The 19062-nt window shown below is 42.5% G+C and overlaps 1 protein-coding gene across 1 annotated transcript in view; it reads left to right on the forward strand.

The window, feature by feature from the left end:
- Positions 1-7205, forward strand: part of DUSP22 (dual specificity phosphatase 22) — a gene marked incomplete at its 5' end in the record, with an annotated part of 35829 nt that extends 28624 nt beyond the window's left edge. The window contains 3 exons of the mRNA XM_009700298.1: positions 1706-1780; positions 3291-3462; positions 6352-7205. Coding sequence (XP_009698600.1) covers positions 1706-1780; positions 3291-3462; positions 6352-6537 — 433 coding nt within the window. The remainder of the gene's footprint in view (positions 1-1705; positions 1781-3290; positions 3463-6351) is intronic.
- Between the last annotated feature and the right edge of the window lie 11857 nt (positions 7206-19062).

Below are 19062 nucleotides of genomic sequence, written 5' to 3' on the forward strand. Positions count from 1 at the left end.
AGCCCAACATCTCATTTGTCCTCTGAGTTCATTTATGTGAAGCTCCTCATGTCCCCCAGGCAGACCTGAGCACCATGATTTGTTAGAACTCAGCCAGTGAAAATGTTTTGGAGTGGCAATCTGAGTAGAAATGCATTTGTAAGGCTTCATCCATCTTCTTCATTTATCCCACATACTTGATTGGTTTCTTGAGAAACATAAAATCCTGTGTTGACACGCTATCCTAAAACTTGGGATTGCATTGTGCCTTGAGGTTTTCCAAATAAGTCACTCAAGTCTTCTCCAGCTGTGTTCTCCATGTTGTATTCACTGACTTGGAGAGGGAGTCCTGGGCTTTAGGATCCCTCTTTTTGGATATTTCAATTTAGGCACCCTTGCCTTTGGAAGTTCCACAGGCACTGTCACTCTATTGCATCAGTGTTGTCCTCCTCCAGGTCTTGAGTGTTTATAGTAGCAGCAGCTGCACTGTTGGGCAGGAAGGGAAGCTTCCTTTTATGTGGGTATTCCTGATTTTTGTGTGGCCGCTGGTGCTGGGCTGAGGTTTTTTCTCTTTTACCCTTGTGGTATAATACTCACCCCGAGAGGGGAAACATCTTGAATACAGGACATTGTGTTTCATGGGTGTTGAGTGCAGCGTGCTCTCAGGTTTGTCTCTGCCAATAAGCCTGGTACTGACTGCTCCTTAAGAAGCTCTTTCCTCTGTCTGCATTGCACACGTGGCTACTGCTTGAGAGCTTAAATTTCAAGAGCACTCAAAGGCCACAGCAAACTCCATCTCTATTGAACTAAGAGGTGCTGCTCGCACCTGCGATAAATGGCAGGCAGCCCCAAAGGCTTTGCAGTCTGAAAGGCAGAGGCAGGGTCAGCAACTTGGGACTGGGGTGCAAAGAGGTGACGCTGCAGATTTACTGAGATAATGACAGCTGCCCAGTTACTTTCCTTCAGACTTGCCCCACTTAAAATGAAAAGGCATGCTTAAAGGATAACGAGAGTACAAACCTTCAGGTTTGTAAACTGAGTCTTTATCTTCTCCGCATTTTCTCCTCCACTGCTCTAAAAAAAATGTAGGCTGTAGGCAGGGGTTGGGTGAGATGCCCTGAATAAGGGCAGGCAGAAGGGGAGGAGACCCAAAGGAGCTAAAGAAGCCAGGGCTTGAATTGAAAATTTTTTCGTAGCAGGGACAAAAGGGAGAGATTTCATCTTGCAAAGAAGAAGGTTGTAACATTTAGATGTGTCCTAGTCCATGGTTTAAAGGAGGAGGTGAAGCCAAAGTTAAGTGTAAGTTTGGGTAGCGGGTAGTGGGTGCCTCTTTGTGAGAGACAACACACCTTGAGAACTGTTCATGTAGTTGTGCTGAGCTTTGTCTGACATCCGAGCATACGCAAGGACGTGCGAGGTCAAGTTACTGGTTCAAAGGGGAATAAAACACAAACTGAAATACAGACTTGACAGTCATCAGAATAAAGTGTTTGTTAATGTTTATCGCACCGTAAGGCCCAAGATAACCAGGTAGAGTGGAGAATAACTGTGCCAGTGAGTTTTGTGTTTCATTAGCAGACGCTAACTTTTACCTTGTAAGACCTGTATTCAGTTCTAAATTCTAGAAACAGCATTAAATGAGCTTTCGGATCAATTTCTCTCTTTCTAAGTAGTGATTTTACTAAATAGAGCACTTTCTTTATTCCCCTCCTGCTTCTGTTTTCAGGGCAAGGCATTTCAGAGAGAGCATCAAATTTATCCATGAGTGCCGGCTTACAGGTGAAGGCTGCCTAGTTCATTGGTATGTATGCCACTTGCTAAAAAAACTGTCTCTACCATAATTTGGATGTTCATAATTTTAATGATAAGTTAGTGTTCATCTCCGTTTCATAGCAAAATCCTCTTGGACTGAAATGCCCCCTTTATTTGAAGAGCCCCAGAAGATTTGCAATCTATTAAAACCTCATGGCTAGGACTTTTGAGTCACTGGGGTGGGCAACTACCTGGAGATAAAAGGAGCCCAAGAAATTCTTCTTGACCTTCTCTTCTTATCAGACATTTTTGTAGGACTGATTTAACTACAGATGCATTGACTAGAGATGTATTATTTATTTCCCATTATTTTAATCACTGTATTTCTAAATGTGATTTCCATAATCCTAATAATTTGTTTAGTTTCTGTAACAGCTATTTTGGTGACTTCACGGTTTTTTAAAAAAAATTTCCTCTGAACAGAAATTGATTTCCCCCCCCCCCCCTTTTTTTTTTCTTTGAACTGCCGAAGCATTCAAATGTTGCATTTCTTAATAGCAAGTCTCTGATTGGAGAGATGCTCCTGGGACTGTAGAGACTAGAAAAGGAAATCCCACCCTGGGTTTTTTCTTGCTCTCTGCTATTGGTCATAGTCTTTGTGCTATGTGTCCAAGTGACATATCTGAGTCTATATCTGGAATCAGAGTCATCTCATGATTTGAACACTGGACTTGAACACAGGCCCTGAGCATAAATCCTCAGTTTGCTACTGACTCATGGTAGAGTTGTGCACAAGTCATTTGGTCCGTCTCCATGTACATAAACCAGGGATAATTAGTCTGAATTCCGACAGAGTTTTAAAAAAAACTATATTTAAATTTGTGAAGCATTTCAAAAGCCTAAAATGTTCTCAAAATACCAAGTGAAAGAGTCTGGTGCAAATGTAACTCAAACACATTTTTTTTTATACTCACAATAGTAATAATTGGGAGTTTTTTGTCCAGTGCTGTCAAACCAGTAATAGTGAACGATTCTTACTTTATCTCAGCATTTCATGTGGGGAAACTGGAGTCCCGAGAATTGAAGTTGGGCAGTGCATGGATAGCAGAAAGAGGAAAAGAACTCAAGCAACCAGACATATGTACTTCAACACTTCAGTTAAAGTTCATTTTGGCCCTGTGAAATTGAAGCTTTTATTCGTGATGGAGAAGGAATGGTCTTATTTCACTGCTCTGATCCATATAAGCAGAAGAAAGCGGGTGACTTATTTCTAGCTTATTAAAAACCAAATCTAACTTAGAATGTGTGTGCTGCTTTTGTGAAGACTTAATACTTCTTCCATTCCAATCTTATAGGAACTGCCACTCGATCTTGTCATAGATTTGTTCTGATACATTTGAAAAAGCAGCACCAAAACCCTTTAACTCAAATATTGTAATATTTTTAAACTTGTGGCAGGCAACACAGCAGTCTGCTGTGATGTTGGGAAATGATGCTTTTAACTGTGATAGATGAGGTACAGCACTACTTCAGTTTATTGCACCTCCTTTTTCATGCAGCCTTGCAGGTGTCTCCAGGAGTGTAACATTGGTGGTTGCCTACATCATGACCATCACAGACTTTGGTTGGGAAGACGCCCTGTCTGTTGTCCGCGCAGCGAGATCCTGTGCCAATCCTAACATGGGCTTCCAGAGGCAGCTACAGGAATTTGAAAAACATGACGTTGATCAGGTAAATGAAATACAAACAAATGAGCTGTGAAACACAACTCCAAGTCAGATCATGGGCTGCTTCTCATTGTTTTGTGGCCTGGGTGGTTTATCTGACTCCCTGTCTTTGCTTCGAGGGAGTGACTTCTTGACCAAGCCTGCTCCACTGGGGAGGTGCAGATAGAACTGAAGGTATCAGGGAATGCTGGATGGGAGAAGAGAAGAAGCACTACATCTAAACACCTCCTGCTCAGCTGTGCTCTCAATCCACTGACTGCTTCATGTGTGCTAAGACACAGTACAAGACTGACACCTTTAGAGGGGTAAAAACTAAAGAGTGAGTTGCTCAGAACACAGTAGAAAGACCAACCTATAAGTACCAGTTGCATAAAAATAGTGGATTTTGCCCCAACACAGTCATTTGGAATAGTAAGCAGGAAAGAAATTATAATCAGAAGTCTTTGCTATCTAGGAGTTAAACTAGGTTCTCATTATGACTTACGTGTAGTGTTCCCCCCACTTTCTGGGGCTGAGACTTAATAAATTTTCTGATGTGTAGAACAGTCTCAAATCCAACCCTTTTTTCTTCTTAGCTTTTGAAGGTTTTGTAGGATTAGAAGAATTGAGGGAATAGTAAGACTGCAAAGTGGTTTTCATAAAACAAAAATCAGTTTCTTACCCCTAAAAAGAACCATCCTACGCAAAAGACCTGCTCTCTGTGGGTGATCGGTGACTTCCACTTATGTTAACAACCTACGCTGGCCGTCCCCTCTGTTTTCCATTGCTCAGCATGTTGCTGTTCTCTGGGCTTTTGTGCCTATTGTGCTTATTAAAAGTCAACAACAACAACAGAGGCAAACCAAAATCGGAAAGCAAAATACACGATGCAAAGCATATTTTTTGTTTGTGGGTTTTTTTTTTAATTCCATTCCTGTCATTCTGCTGTAGAAAGCTCAGAGTTTAGAAATTACCATTTGTTTTGCATGATGCAGTTTGCAACTGTAAATATTTGCGTTTTTTTAATATTTAACTGAATGTTTCCTGGATCGTTTGGAACTGGTGTAAATGATAGAGTAACCGATTTTTAAGAGGCAAAAGTCAGAGGGGGACTTTCCAGACTTGTCTCCTTCCTCCCTTACAGTCATTTCTACTCTAATTGGTCTGGGCTAACAGCAATGACAATTAAGGGTATATGCAAATAGCCTGATAAAGACAGTAACGTCTCTCTTTTTTCATCCACCATGGACGGCACAATCTGCCTTTTTTTCACTGAGGGGGAGGTAGTAGGTTGAAAAAGAAATATCCACCTGTAGTCACTGGCTGGGCTGTAGTTTCCTACTGTCTCTTAACAGCAACCACATCCTTAGCAGGTGTCTGTTTACACACCTGATTTCAGTGGAATAATGCCATCTGCTAAGGGCGTGAACTTTTTTCTGATTTCAGCAGCTTGGGTGTTTTGCTGTGCCACTATAGGGTGGTATCCTGTGGGGTTTCTGGAATGGGGTCCTTTAAGTCTTGGTCTGACAGGAAGGGGTTTAGTCACTAAGGCCACAACATGGTTTACACGATTTCCAAAGTTTCACGTGGTAGCCTGAGGCTTCAGGTTTGACTCGGACCTTACGATCGTTTAGGAATGGGAGGGAGTAGCTATGTTGAGGTCTTGTCTCTCAGTGTCCTAGTAAATGATCTTTATGGATAAAGCTGTCCATGAGCCCCAAACAGAACAGAGCCGTGAAAGTTAAAGCTTGAAAAATGAGTATTATCCCCAGTGGGACAGAACAGTTGGGGTCTGTGTCTACTTGCTGTTTCTGCAAAGAAGAGCAACAAGATTGTCAGGAATGACTAAGTGGGCTCAAATTCTTCCACTGGCAAGGAAATGACAGAGAAGGATGTGATAAAGGTCTATAAAGTTGAGTGGAATAGAAAACACAAAGAGGTGTGATTTCCATTCTTCCCTGTAATGTGAGGTGGAGCTATCAATTGGCAGGTGCCAATCAAGGAAGAGGAGGGTTTTTTTAGACAATATGTACTTATGGAGCTTGTTGGCATCCCGTTATCTTGTGGTAAAAATTTGTGGATTCAAAAAGTGATCTTATGGCAGAAAAATTCATTTGTTGCTATGAAACACAAAGGTACTGCCTCAGCCTCCGAAATTACCTGAGCTGAGAATTGCCTGAAGCTGAGGAAGTGACCAGGGAAAAGGTCTCAGCATTATTGCCCTGCTATTGCCCGAGTCTTTCCTCAGCATTTATATCTGGCTAATGTGATGCTGGGATACAGAGCTAGACTGACCTTCAACTGGACCTGGTACATCTGTTACCATGTACCATACCCAGTCATTCATGTCAGTAACATATAAGGCCCTATTCTATAGCTTTTAAAACTCCTGGACTTTTTCTTCCTAGAAGATACCTTTCCTGATATCTACAGTACATTTTTTACTGCTGGTGTTTGGGGGCTCAAGATAAAAAAACCCCTATGAGTGGTTCACTTTCTGATCTTCAGCCTCCTTGCAGCCTGTTGTGACTTGGGCAAGTTGCCTGATGGTATTAGCTTCCATGCTAATTCATCTTACTGTTTGTATATGCAACAGGAGGAGGGTGCTTTTAAGTCCAGGATGTCCTTGCCCAGTGGGTGTTCCTTATTCCCTATTACTCTGGTCAGCCAAGCTGTTATGCAAGTGTGTCATTTTAGGGGATGTAATGAATCTCAGTGATTTCAAATGTGTGTTCTTGTGCCTGTGTATTCTGTGCTGCTATTGAAGGATGTGCAATATTTGGAGCACTTTTCTTTAAACTTCTTGTGTTCTTAAAGGCTCTTGCAATTCTGTAGGGCAAGAGGGAGTATTACTTCTGCATCAGTCTCATGTTATTGTTTCATCATATTGTATATGTATGTTCAATTTCTGCAGTTCAGGCAGTGGCTGAAAGAAGAATATGGAGAAAACTCTTCTCAGGATCTTCAAGAAGCCAAAAATCTTCTGAGCAAATATAAAGAGCAGGCAGAGTTGCAGCAAAATACTGGAGGAAGACAGTGGAATAACAACTTCTCATCTGTGCCATCTCTCTCATACAGCAACTACACAACAGAGACCTAATTGTAGGAGGTTCATTTTTTTCTTTCTACTTTTGAAAAACATCTTGCCATAATTTCCATCCCATCTTCAAGACTCTCAGCAGTAATCATGCAGTTGATTTGTAGAAAGCTTCTTGATGAAAATACTACATTGTGTGTGTGTGTGAGTGTGTTTCACACAGTTTTATAATTTGGGCAGGATCAAGTGCTCTGTATGCCCAGAGACCTGATCCAGTTACTGTGGCTGAGCCAGTATGTCAGCGGCCACAGCTATTATCCCCTTATGCCCACGTTGCCTGGCATTTGCTGTGAGGTTAGCTCAACTCCTTTCGTTGTAGGCTAGCAAAGGGCTCTGAGAGATGAAGTCTGGTGATCCAAGCTGTGGCAGTTTGACATCTCTGCACTATTAATGTGGCAAAGATGTTATTGCACCTGAAGAAGGGAACTCAAGTGTGCGTCTCTGCTGCTCCTGTTCACAGTCCATTGGCAAGTACTACCGTGGAGGTGGGCTTGAACTTGAATGCTAGGCTGCAAACTGGAGCAGGTGAGATGTGAGTACATGTATCTTTCTACCAACAGTAGCATCTAGGAGAGAAGTGGGACAGACAGCTCTGAGTAATAACATCTTCAACTGCCACAGTTGTACTTGCTTCAGTGCACGTGAGACAGAGCAGTCGGTAGAACTGCCGCAGACCAAGGGCACAGAGACTGTTACCACAGCTCAGCTGATGTGCAGTGATTTTAAGCCGTGGTCCCTTGATTGTGCATCTGGTCTCCCAACATAAGCTTCTCTGGAGAATAGTTTTATCAGGTCTCCAGTGCCGCTGAACTCCATTCCCCGTGGAACACGTGCCTCTTCAACACACGCCCCTGCGCACATGATAACGTGTCTCCAAAGAGTGGGCTCGGTGTGAGTGCAAGCACCTGTTTCTTTGCTTGTGCTGTGGTTTGCTCTTTGACTTCAGCTACCTCAAAAATGCTGTTCGTGTCATTGTGGTTGTAAATGCAACCTTGAAAATTGCCTTGTGTAATCTTAAATCTGACACTGAGTGAAGTAAGTGGGTGCGTGTGTGTGTGAGAGCGTGCAGGTATATTTCACAAATGTCTGTATTTGAGAAGTTTATTGTTTTCTTTTAAAATTGCCCATATTTCTCACTGGTTTAACAATTGAGTTGTTTGAATTCAACTTTCTGCCATTTTAAAACCACTATATATTTTGCTGTGATCAGATTTGTAGGATGCATCTGTAAAATATATTTTAGACTAGGTTAAAACTAGGGGCCATACTCTGCTCTTGGTAACGTTGTGTGTTTCTGGAATGGAGCCATTGCCTGACTCAAGTGTATCCGAAGAGTGTAACTTCAAATATGTCGCCAGAGATGCTCAGCAGTGTATTGATTTCTGATGGTGTAATGGGGGGTGGCACTGATGCCAAGATCATGATTTCTTGTCTTTGACTTGGAGCATGAAAGGCCTATTTTTCTTGAAGATTCCAGAAAATAAAAAATGCCTCCCAAACAGCCAGGAAAGAAAAACAAAACCAAACCCTTCCATTTGTTTAAATGTGGTGTATGTCGTGCTAAAAGCTGAGCACTGAGCGAGAAGCAGTCAGCATACTTAAATAGGCTGTTGTCTTTTTCAATGCCTTTGGTACTCTGACCTCCCAGCCCTTCACAAGATTCCTCCTCGTGTGATTTCCTGCTGGCTTTGGGTGGCAGTGAATTTGTTGGATGGGAGCAAGGCTTTTGGGGTCAAGTAAGCTCTGGCTGTTAAGTATCTTCAAAAAACATATGTTATGGCTTGTGGAATACGGATCTTGCATATCAATAATTGCCAAAAAAGGAAAAAAGGGAATGGGGTGGAACTGGCCTGACTGTTTCATCTGACTCCAAGCCTGGATCAGGGTTCTCATTGCACCAAGTGCTTTAAGCGTACTGAACACAGCGAGGGCAGGGTAGTCACGTTGCAGTAAGGGATGCTGTTGGATTTGGGGAAGGTTGCTGGAATTGACTTTTTTTTTTTTCAAGCTTGTAGCCAAGTGAACCGCTACCTATTTGGTATATCCAGCAACTACTCTGTTTGCCTGGTAAGAGTAGTATTTAGCTCTTGTTGAAGATGTTGATATGCAAATAATTGGCTATTTAGGAATTCCAGCCCAGCAGCGCCCATGTTGGCAGTCCCCTCTGTGCTCTGAGGGCAGATGTGGTTAATTTGAAAACGCTTTCCTCGGTAACAGGGTCTGACACGTGTTCAGGATGCTGGTCCATTTGTTCAACCCTCTACTCCCAATAGGATATGTAGTGCATCTTCAGCCTCTCCCCAAAGGGCAGCTTGGACAGAAGCGTTCTGCCTGTGCTCTTGCAGGTATCCAGTCAGTCTCTGCCGGAGCTGACTGCCAGCAGGATGTATCACCTAACACCTTTGGCACTCTCCTCCTTGCAGTAGTAACCCTGTGAGTGCTGGTAAGTTGGCAAATGTTTTTTCTGTTCTGAGAAATGCAAGGCGGAATGGGAGACATCTGTTAATGTTCGTGTGTCCAACATTATTCTGTACTGGATTTTTTGTTTAATAGTTTGGTTATCCCTGTAGAATCAGCCCCACAAATAGGATTTATTTTTTTTTCCCTAGAACTGAATTTGGCTTTAGGGCCATATAGCCACATCAATGTGCATTATGCTGCAGCTCGAAAGCAGATACAGGGTAAAGCAGGAAGATGGAGGGAGTGCCATATAGTCAGAAAGTGTGAGTGCTTCTCTTTTTGAAAGGACAGAAGAGGTATTTTCAGTAGTCTCTTGCTTCTACATCTTGTTTAGCAGTCTGTATGTACTGCATGCTGCATTTAAAAGTGGTGGAAGAGCAACAGCAGTCTAAGAAAACTTGAATCTGGTTTGTCCATGGAGAGAGCAGAATGACCGTTTACTCCTTTGTTACCACAAGGTGCAGAAGAGAGAGTAGCTACAGTTCTCACCATTGGCCTTTTAGAAAGGGAGAGGAGCTAACACAGACTGAGAATGTGACATGATTTGTCTTCCAGCCAGCCTTTCGGTGGCAGTTTGTAGGACTTTCCAGCTATCTGGAACATGACTTGATCCCAGTCCACCTCTTAATAGTTCGCCTTTATAGTATAGACGATGCATTCAGTTATTTTGTTTCTGTACTTCAAAGCATTGTCCTCATTTTGATGTTCACTGGAAAATGTATAAAGTTTATAACACCTTATTGGATATCTAGATTTGAAATGTATAATCGATTTTTGGGGCTAAACTTGATATCCATGTGTGATTATAAGCAAATGTTTAGTGTTATACAATGTAGGTAATGGGTAAATGCATTAGTATTTATTACCCTGATTTTTAACCTGGAAAGAGTTGCTTCCTTACATTTTGTGGTTGAGCGGGAAGATATGGCAAATCATATCTGTTTTTTAAAAAGGACCGTAATAACATTGGTTGCTATAATGGCCACTTCCTATAAAGAAGTCAGCGAAAAATTATGGTAATTACTTCAGCTAGTTAAAAAACTCTAAACCTGTTAAGCTTCTTGATTCTCTGTCTTCCTCTTCTTGGGCATCTTCGTGAAGCCTTGATTGCTTTTTCCAAATGTTTGTATTTAATACGTTCTACAATTTTTTATAAATAAAAGTAAATGTTAACACCTGATCTGCTTGTGTATTTCATGAAATCAGTCATAGTGTCTGGAAGGCTTCTACTCACTGTATCTGTGCAGATACAGTAAGAGTACAAGACTAACCCATTTTGGTATTTAGATTACCTTGCACACAGACTTCATGAGACTTCCCCTCTCTTCACCACGTTCTTCCAGGTGAGTTCAAGAATCTGCAGCACAAGCATCTCTTGATAGTAGTCCCACAAGAGGATGTTGCACGTTGGTCTCTTACTTACTGTTGCTGACCCATCATTGCGATAGGGTATGTAGTGAATCCAAATTTTTTTATTCTTTTGAAATACCATCTTTTCCATAGCACACTGGTTTAGGGCTTAATTAGCTGTAAAACTTAGACGGTTTACAGACTGCCAAGACTCAAGGCTCTCAGTAGTGGTTTGTCAGAGGAAGCTGATGTAAGTGGCAGATGGTGATTCTCAGGGAAAAAAAAAAAAAATTAAAAACTTACAGTGTAAGGGGGGGAAAAGCCCCATTTAAATTCCACCAGATAACACACTGAATTTCTGGTTTGACACTACCTCTGCTAAGAGGGTAATTCTGGCATTCCAAAAAAAAAAACAAATCACCAACCCAAAACCAAAAACCCCACCAACCTGAAAGTATAATCAGTCATGCCTAAGTAGCCAGATCTCATGGCCACTTCAGTTGTTGCTGAAGGCTGAACCATTCTTGCAGTGGGACTCCCTTGTCATGAGGGCAAAGTTAGATGCTCAGTCAAGGTGGGTTTTGGGTCTTTGTGCCTTCTCCCTCTCCCAGCAGTTGTTAGTTTATAGACTGCTGGGAATGTGTGGATGTTTACAAAATGTTTACTAAGTGATTTCAGGGATTCAACTAATTAATAATATCCTCCACTAGAATAAAGTTAACTTGTCTGTAGATAGCTTTGAATGTGCTAGGTGCACCTTGTTCATAATATATTTCAGTTCATAATCAGGTGGCTCTGATTTTATTAATGTGTGTTTCAGTGTTCTTCCTATCTTTCTATGAAAGGACTTTAAATTCAATGCAGCCTGCTGTGCGAAGCTTGAATTAGTAGTGTGATTACCTCCTTGCTCCTGTTATCCATAGCAATGTCTTAGATATATGCACTATAGCATTGATGAGACAGAAAACAGGATTAAAATATAATTCCTTGTGAACTAGGAGAATGTCTTAAGTTTTAGGACGTGGGGGAAGCCTCCTCAAAGGAAAAGGGCAGTTCCCAAATGACAACTGCACTGCTGCTTTGTCTCCCTTTTGACCACTTAGCAGCTCTCAAGGGCAATTTTTATCCAAATTACATGTAAAAATTGTGCTGCAACCATGGTGCCATACTACTGTTCCCAACTGTATATATTTCGTTTCATTCAATGTTATATGTAACTGTTGGGAGTTCTAGAAAACGGCGGTTCTCATTTGATTCATGTCATCCTGTCCCACCATGCAGTCAACTGAGGGAACTAGAGGGCAAACCCGCATGTCCTTCGATGTGCTCATAACACATTTGCCAGCAAATTATGAGAGTCCTTCCACCTCCTCAAGAAGATTGCACTGGCGGAGGGAAAATTATGATGGTCTGTAGAAAATATTAGCATGAGGAAGATGATCTTGCACTGTACAGTGTTTCTGTAGAAATCCCTGGAGACACAAAGCAGAGGACAGAAACAGCTATTTTCACACTTTGTTCTCAGCAGAGCTTTAAATGTGGCTCTCATTTTCCATGTGCCCCAGCTCCTGCATGCTTAACTATTTCATTGCTACATTTAGCTGCTCTCCAGTATTATTCTTCTGCCCACGCCCAGGGAACAAATTCTTCTTGACACTTTTGAATATGTGCTTTGTTCTAGTGAATTATGCAAACTGCAGTTTACCAAAAGTGAGTAGCTTGTGAGTAGCAAGGTGGCCTCCTGTAGTTTCCATGTAGTTTCTAGTGTAATTATTAGAGTAGGCATCTAATGAAGCATGAGCAGGAGGTGCCTTTTTGGCATTGAACTACTGCAAAGCTCAGTCCTTGTAGGAGGCTCAATGCTGCTCATGTGAGTTGAACACATCTGCAGTAAACTGGGAGTAAAATTCATTTGCAAGCAGTCTCAAAAAATGGGATTTTCAGCCAGACCTGCACCCAGTTTCCATTTTAGTTGAGGCAATTATGAATGTGCAGGTTTGTACCCTTCATTATTCATTGAGCTATGAATAGAGAGATCAGAACCAAGACATCCAAGCTACTTGAAGTGTAAAGTGGGTTTTAAGTTGTTTGCTCGCTTGGTCATCTATTCACACAGGCGTTAGCAAAGCACGGCTTTGGATCTGGGCAGATGCATTCTCAAATGGACCCTTTGAAAGTCCAAGTCCTGATTCTCCTCCCCTTCTTTCTCTGAAAGCAAATGAGTTTTTATTTAATTTGTCAGATACAGGGGATGGGATTTTTGTTACAATTTCTTGAATGTCTTCCTTTCCTTCCCTCCTTTTCCCTTTTTTTTGTGTGTGCTTTTTTTTTTTTTGATAACTAGTATTTATCCCAGAGCTCTTGAGTCAGGATAAGTGAGTGCCAATGTGTGACTTGCAAACAATTTATTTCCTGTAAATATGTATTAATAAAAAAAGCTTATGTTATAAGGTTGCTGATTTAATTGATGGTGTTAATGAATACAATTCTGCTGTTTGTGCATCTGTCCTGTTACGGTGGTGGTGGTTGTTTGCCAAGCCTGCCATGACTTCTGTGGGTGTTGTCATCTGTGCAGTCTGGTTCCAGTACAGCACTGAATGTTTTGGAAAAGTAACACTGATCCATGACAGTGTTGAACCTGACATTTGAAAAATTAAAAAGGGATATTTAACTTTTATTTGTATGCCAAAAAGCAATGTTCATTGGTGGACCAGCATCATATGCGTGTTACTGATTACAAACAGCATTTTGCTTGATGTTCTTTATTCCTTGCTTTTTAAGGCAAGGTGGAACTTCGTTGAAAGCTTGTAAGTAGGGGAAAACTGGCCTGTGTTCAGAGAAACTATGTGTTTGAAATGTCAGAATTACGGCTGTGTTTATGCATGTTCACTGCATATTTTCACAAGAATTGCATTTTGGAAGTCTTTGCAAGGTAAGTCTGCAGCATGTAACTTACCAGCAAAACGGTTTATGTAATCCCTGAATCTCTCAAAAGAAGAAAAGGAAAAAACAAAAAAACCCCTGAGTGCTGTGCAAGCTTTGGTCAAGTCCTCAGATTTTAGACATGAGATTCTTGTGTGCTTAGGTAGCTTATTTACTTGATAACGTCTGGTTTGCAACGAGGTTCTTATCAGACCTCATAAAGGTCTCCATTCCTCTGGAAGATAGGGTATGTCATGCAACAGCTTCTGTCCTCTGAGTGAAGCCTTATTTTTGCAGAAGTCTGCAGCCTGGGCCCGTTTGCAAGATGTGGAAGGTGCCTTTGTTGCACCCAAGTGAACTCACTGGGCTTTTCCTGGCTAGTGCTACCATTCACCCTGGAAAAAAATGACTCTTCTGTTTGAGAATACTGAAAACCATTTGCATTTCTGCACATCTTGCAGGCTGTGCAAGTATACCTCTGTCATGTCTCAGCTGGGTAAGGCTGTATGACTCTAAAGTTAACCATCGGTATAAGTTTGGAGGAGGAACGAGAAAAGGTTTGTCACAATACAAAACCCACCAGGTTGTATTATAACCATGTACTAATTCACTGCAAGTGCACTCTGGACTTTGCTGTCACTGGAAGGATCTTAAATACTCCTTCTCTTCCTTAACCATATTTTCTTTTCAAGAGACTGAGGTGGGGCTTCTGACATGTTTAGAGTTGACCTTCATTTCCCTGGGGTTGTCACCTTGCATCAAGATTAAGGCACTGGAGGAAATGTTTGTCTTGTGACATCTCACACATTTCTAGCCAGGCTTTTCTCCCTTAGAATTATACATCCCTGATATGCACATAAATTTCCAAAATGGCATAGAATGGGTTACAAGAGCACCTGCGATGCAGTAAGACAGGCTAGGAAGTTCAATAGTCCTTTTTGACGCAAAAGTCTTGTGGTTTTGGCTTATTGAGAAGGCATATTGAGTCACCCCCTTTGTCGAATGCATAAAATGCTGGACTGAGATGCATTTGGGATTCTGTTCCCCAATCTCCTGCAACTTGCTGTGTGACTAGGCAAGTTGTTTCAGTTCTGATTTGCTTCATTTTCTCAATAAAATGGGGAAGAAGTGTTATGGCTTTCCCTGGTACAGCTCTGCAGAGCCCCTGATGAAAAGCACTGCATCAATGTTGGCTGTCTATCGTTAAATGAGGTATCTGCCCTCCATCTGAGGGGTGTTAAAATACCTTCGTAACAGAGAGATTCTGAAGCGGGGCAAGAAGCTGTGGTGGCTTCTTGCTTGTTCTCAACACCTCAGTCCCACCTGCATAGGAAGTGCTGTGCCGCACAGGATGCTGGTTGGGTGTTGATGGGAATAGGGAAAAATCAAGGTCGATTCCCCGGGTAAAAATTAAATGGTAGGGATGTGTAACGTGCCTGCGATATCAGGAATGATGAGTGGGGCAAATGGAGGAGGAATAGTGCATGGAAAAAATTAACGCGTTGGAATACCTAAAGGTAATGTGGTAAGGGCTGGTGATACATGTGCCGAGGTATGTTCCACGCACTCCAGGAAAAAGTCTGCAGGTGAAAAAAAAAAAAAAATGAAAGAGAATCTCTGCTGTTTCCTAGACTTTGGATGTACAGTTGCAATGATAGGAAAAAAAGTGATGTCCTGATTTTCCCCTAGGCTTGTTCTGGAAAGAAAGTGCATATGGCGAATACATCTAATGAAAGCTGTTCTGGCAGATGAGAGAACTGGAGGAGGAACAAAATTAGTGCCTGCTTGGCCAAGCTGATGCTGCTGCTACTTTTGGGCTGTTTCATGGAAGTAATGAATTTGATTCATTTCCAAAGACAGGTTGGAAACTCCAAGCAGCAGAGGAAGGGACTCCCCCTTGACTTAGCTGTTTTTCTCTGAAGGCATTACACTTGTGTGAAATGTAGTCAGTGCTGCTTCTCAGGTCATTTCTAGGGGAAGGTCAGTGTGTGGGGACTGACCCACCGTGCCTCAGTTTGAGTGATTTGGGAGCCTCGGTGCCTTGAAACACATTGAACTTCAAGCAGGGTTGGGGAACTTGCAGCGCCTGCTGTGGGCATCTCAGTGTGAAATTTAATTAAATTCTCTTTAATTTTCAACCAGAGTAGATGCAAACTGTGTATTGGAGAAGCCTCTGTCTTTCTACTGATGGCCAAGGTCTCCTTGATCCCTCTCCATGGTTGCCTCCAGCACTAAGCTGGGTCATTAGGACTGGTTTAGTCCCTCCAGGCCTCCCTCCCTTCAAAACTGAATGAAGATGGTTGCTGAGCTCAGTGCTGTTCATTTGTTCAACGAAGTCAAACAGTTTTATCCACTTTTAATTTGAAGCACATATATTAGGGTGGTTAGAAACTAACAGATGATTTACCTAGCTGGCAATAACCCATGTGAGGGCTGGGCTGCAGAAATAGCAGAGGTAAGAGTAGGGAGAGCATGGTTTGGTGAGGGCTCTGAAAGTAATTTGCCAGCTTTGATGGGAAACAATAATGGGGAGGAAGAGACAGTAATCGGTGAATCAATCCGCGCAGCTTGTTTAAAAATACCTCCTTTTTTGTGGCTTTGGTTACAAGAATGCTTTGTGGGCCACAGAAGAAAGGCATTAGCAGTTGTTTTAAGCCATATTCTAATTTCATGTTTCATGAAGTCCCGTGAACCTCTGAGCAAGAGAATTTCCACCCATGAGTGTGTCAGAAGGAGAGGGAGGGCAAATGGGCAGTGGATATTTTAAGCAAGCGGTTGCAAATAAAGTAAACTTCTGCTAGATTGCAGCTAGGGACTACACTTGTTTGGGAAGGGACAGGATGAGACACAAGAAACCCCATTTCAATAGAAGCTCCCAAGATGATGCCCGAAAGAAATATCTGACAATGAAGTTGCATGTAACAGCCATCTTCTCTTGGGAAATGGCAATAAATTGGGTCGTGTCTCCATCACCTAGAGTAAAACCTGCACGGTGACAAGGATTGCCTGCCTGTGCATCCCAGCTGGCTCTGTGTTTTGACACACGGCCTGCCCTGGCTTCCCAGAGGGCTCGGGAGCTCGGGCGCAGCCAGGTCTGAACGCACAGAGCCAGGCCAGGGCTAAGCTAACGACCCTGCCCAGCTCAGGCTGAGCTGAGCGCAGACCCGTGGCGCGGTTTACTGGTGAACTGGATGAGCCCTACCCCGGGCAACTGGGAGCTGGTTGTGCATTGGTAATATTGAACATGTTCTGTTTGGAGGAGGATTAGCCTGAAGACCTGGAGGGGAAGCTTTAAACATTGAGTGCAAGCCTAAGATAAGCCTTTAATGCACATTTTCAGAAGTCAATGATGCTTTGGGCAGTTTTGCTTTTTAGCCACCCTTCAAATGGGGGTGATCAATATTCTTGGTCTGTTGCATGTTGTTGCAGCTTTAGGAAACAGGAGCTTTGCGTTTTTATCAGGCCCTGCAGATGCAAAGTCATTCCCAGAGGGAAGTCGTAGCGGTCAGGAAAAGGAAGACCTCTGTTATGATATCCCTTCCCTTCCACCTGTCAATAATAATTAGGTGTGGGAAGATTTTATGAAGACGCCATTCCAGAGAGGGGTAATTCATTTATTTAAACAAGACTACCAAGGGAGTACAGCCTAATCTTAAGGTTTCAAAAGAACTTCTAGCAAGGTGGTGTGTTTAAAATACTCCTAGCATGTGATAGCTTGAACAATAAACATGACAGTTGTTTGACTTATGCAGATGTCTGCTGTGATTGTCTTTGAAAGTAACACGTAAAATGTAATGGAAAAGAAAAGCTCGCAGTCATTGTATGACTTTGAGTTGTCATCAAATTTCTCTTTTTCCTACAGTCTTCTAGAGCTTTGCACCAATGATTTTCAGTTTCTGTCACTGTTGGTGTGTTGGACAGTCACCGTGCGTGCTTGTTAAGACCCTGAAGGTGAACAGTCATAACAGATAAACTGATCTTAATGGGGTTTGTAGTGGCCTGGTTCAGTGAAGGTAAGAGAAAAGCATAATGATGTTGTTAGAAGAAAGCCAAGCAGGGCTTTGATTTTGGTCTGTTGGTTTCCTGCTGCTGTATCACAAGGGGAAAGCTCTACAAGCAAATAGCGGCACCTGTGGGAGCTGGAAGGAAAATTTCGAGGAACTTTCAGGAACTGCGTAAATTTCCTGAGTGAAAATACAGTGAGCTGGAGTTAAGTTTTTCTTCTGGATTTCCTGAGAGGGCAGAAAAGATGGCCAATATTGTGCATAAACAGAAAGATGAAAAGAAAAGGACTCTTCTTTGAGAATTACATTGACTATTGTATCTCAATGCACAAAAAACCCCCAACGATAATGAAAACACGACGACTAACCAAACTGATAGTTTTAGTCCAGAGTGCATGGACAAACTGGCTGCTAGTGAACTTTTCTTGGCAGTGCAATGGTTACAGCACCGCTGTAATACTTCTAGTGAGGAGCGGGAATATGAGGAGAGAGCATGAATGCATCAGTAGAGGAGATTTAGGACTTGCAGACTTAGACTACATGAGCCCATGCTGACGTCTGATGTTCTCCTGAGCAATGGGAAGCTAGGCCCAGCTTTCCACTCTTTGTACCGATATCTTGTAGAGTCCTGCCTATGTGGAGGGGTGAAAGGAAGCCAAAAATGCAGCTGGAAGATGACGTTGCAGGGGGCAAACTCTGCTCCCTTAAACTCTTGAGGAGCTTCATTAAAGTGTTCAATAGGTTTTCTCAGTTCTGCAGGTATAACATTGGTTCCTTTGCTTGTGCTGTTGAGCGGCACCAACAATTACCCTCACCCCGAGGCACTGGAGGCACCTACCCTTGTTCTTGGTCCTGTGCGCTGTAGCTGCTTCATGCATTCATAAACTGAAGACGGGGGTGACTCTGCTGCTTCTGTGCCGCTCTGTATCGCTTCTCCATGCTGGAACACACTGTTCTGCCTCATGGACTTTCCTTGAATGGCCTCTGTGCTCTGGAAATGTGAGTTAATATTTTAAAGTGTAAATTTATAGATTGGGAGTTCCCAAAAGGATCCATTCAAGCTCTGGCAAGTGTCAAAATTATGGGAACTTGGTTCAAGGGGACCTTTGAGGGAGAAGAATTGCTCCCAAGCAGAGCTGGAGCAGCCCTTGTAATAGGGGTTCCTAAATGAGCCCCAGGCAGGAATAATGATGTTCTTGAGTTCCCTGTCCCTGTCAGACACTTCTTTTTTTTTTTTTTTTTTTTTTTTTTTTTTTTTTTTCTAATAAGGACAGCTTGTACTGCTACTCCTCCAACAATATAGTATGATCCTCATTTGCCTTAAAAAAAAGTAAGCACCAGTCCTTGGAGCTCTCCCAGTCCTCAGTAGAGGGGACTTCATTTGACTGTCCGATGTGGAAACGCATGCCTATCCCAAACGTAGGATTACTGGAGTATCTACACACTGCTCTCTAACATATTGAGATACGTTGCACATTAAATGGAGGTTGGTCTAGGTTTCAGGCTGGAGTTTAGGTGGGTAGGGAACAGCATCACTGAAGCTGTGTCCTGGGACGGCTGTTAGCCATACGGTGCTGCCAGTGCTGTGCAGTAACTCTGCCAGTAAAGTCCTCACTTGAGAGATGCCTCAGAAGCCCCGATACATGTGCCATTTTACGCGGAGAATTTACCATTACCCAAGAAGCACTGTGCCAATTTTGTCCACATCCCTTTAAATGCTACTGTCTATCTTTTTCAAAAAGTCTTTTAAGAAGTCACTGCCTTGCAGCTGGGGAGGGAAACCTCATCATTC

The sequence above is a fragment of the Cariama cristata genome, unplaced genomic scaffold, assembly GCF_000690535.1.
Source record: "Cariama cristata isolate BGI_N322 unplaced genomic scaffold, ASM69053v1 scaffold4825, whole genome shotgun sequence".
Lineage (NCBI taxonomy): Eukaryota > Metazoa > Chordata > Aves > Cariamiformes > Cariamidae > Cariama > Cariama cristata.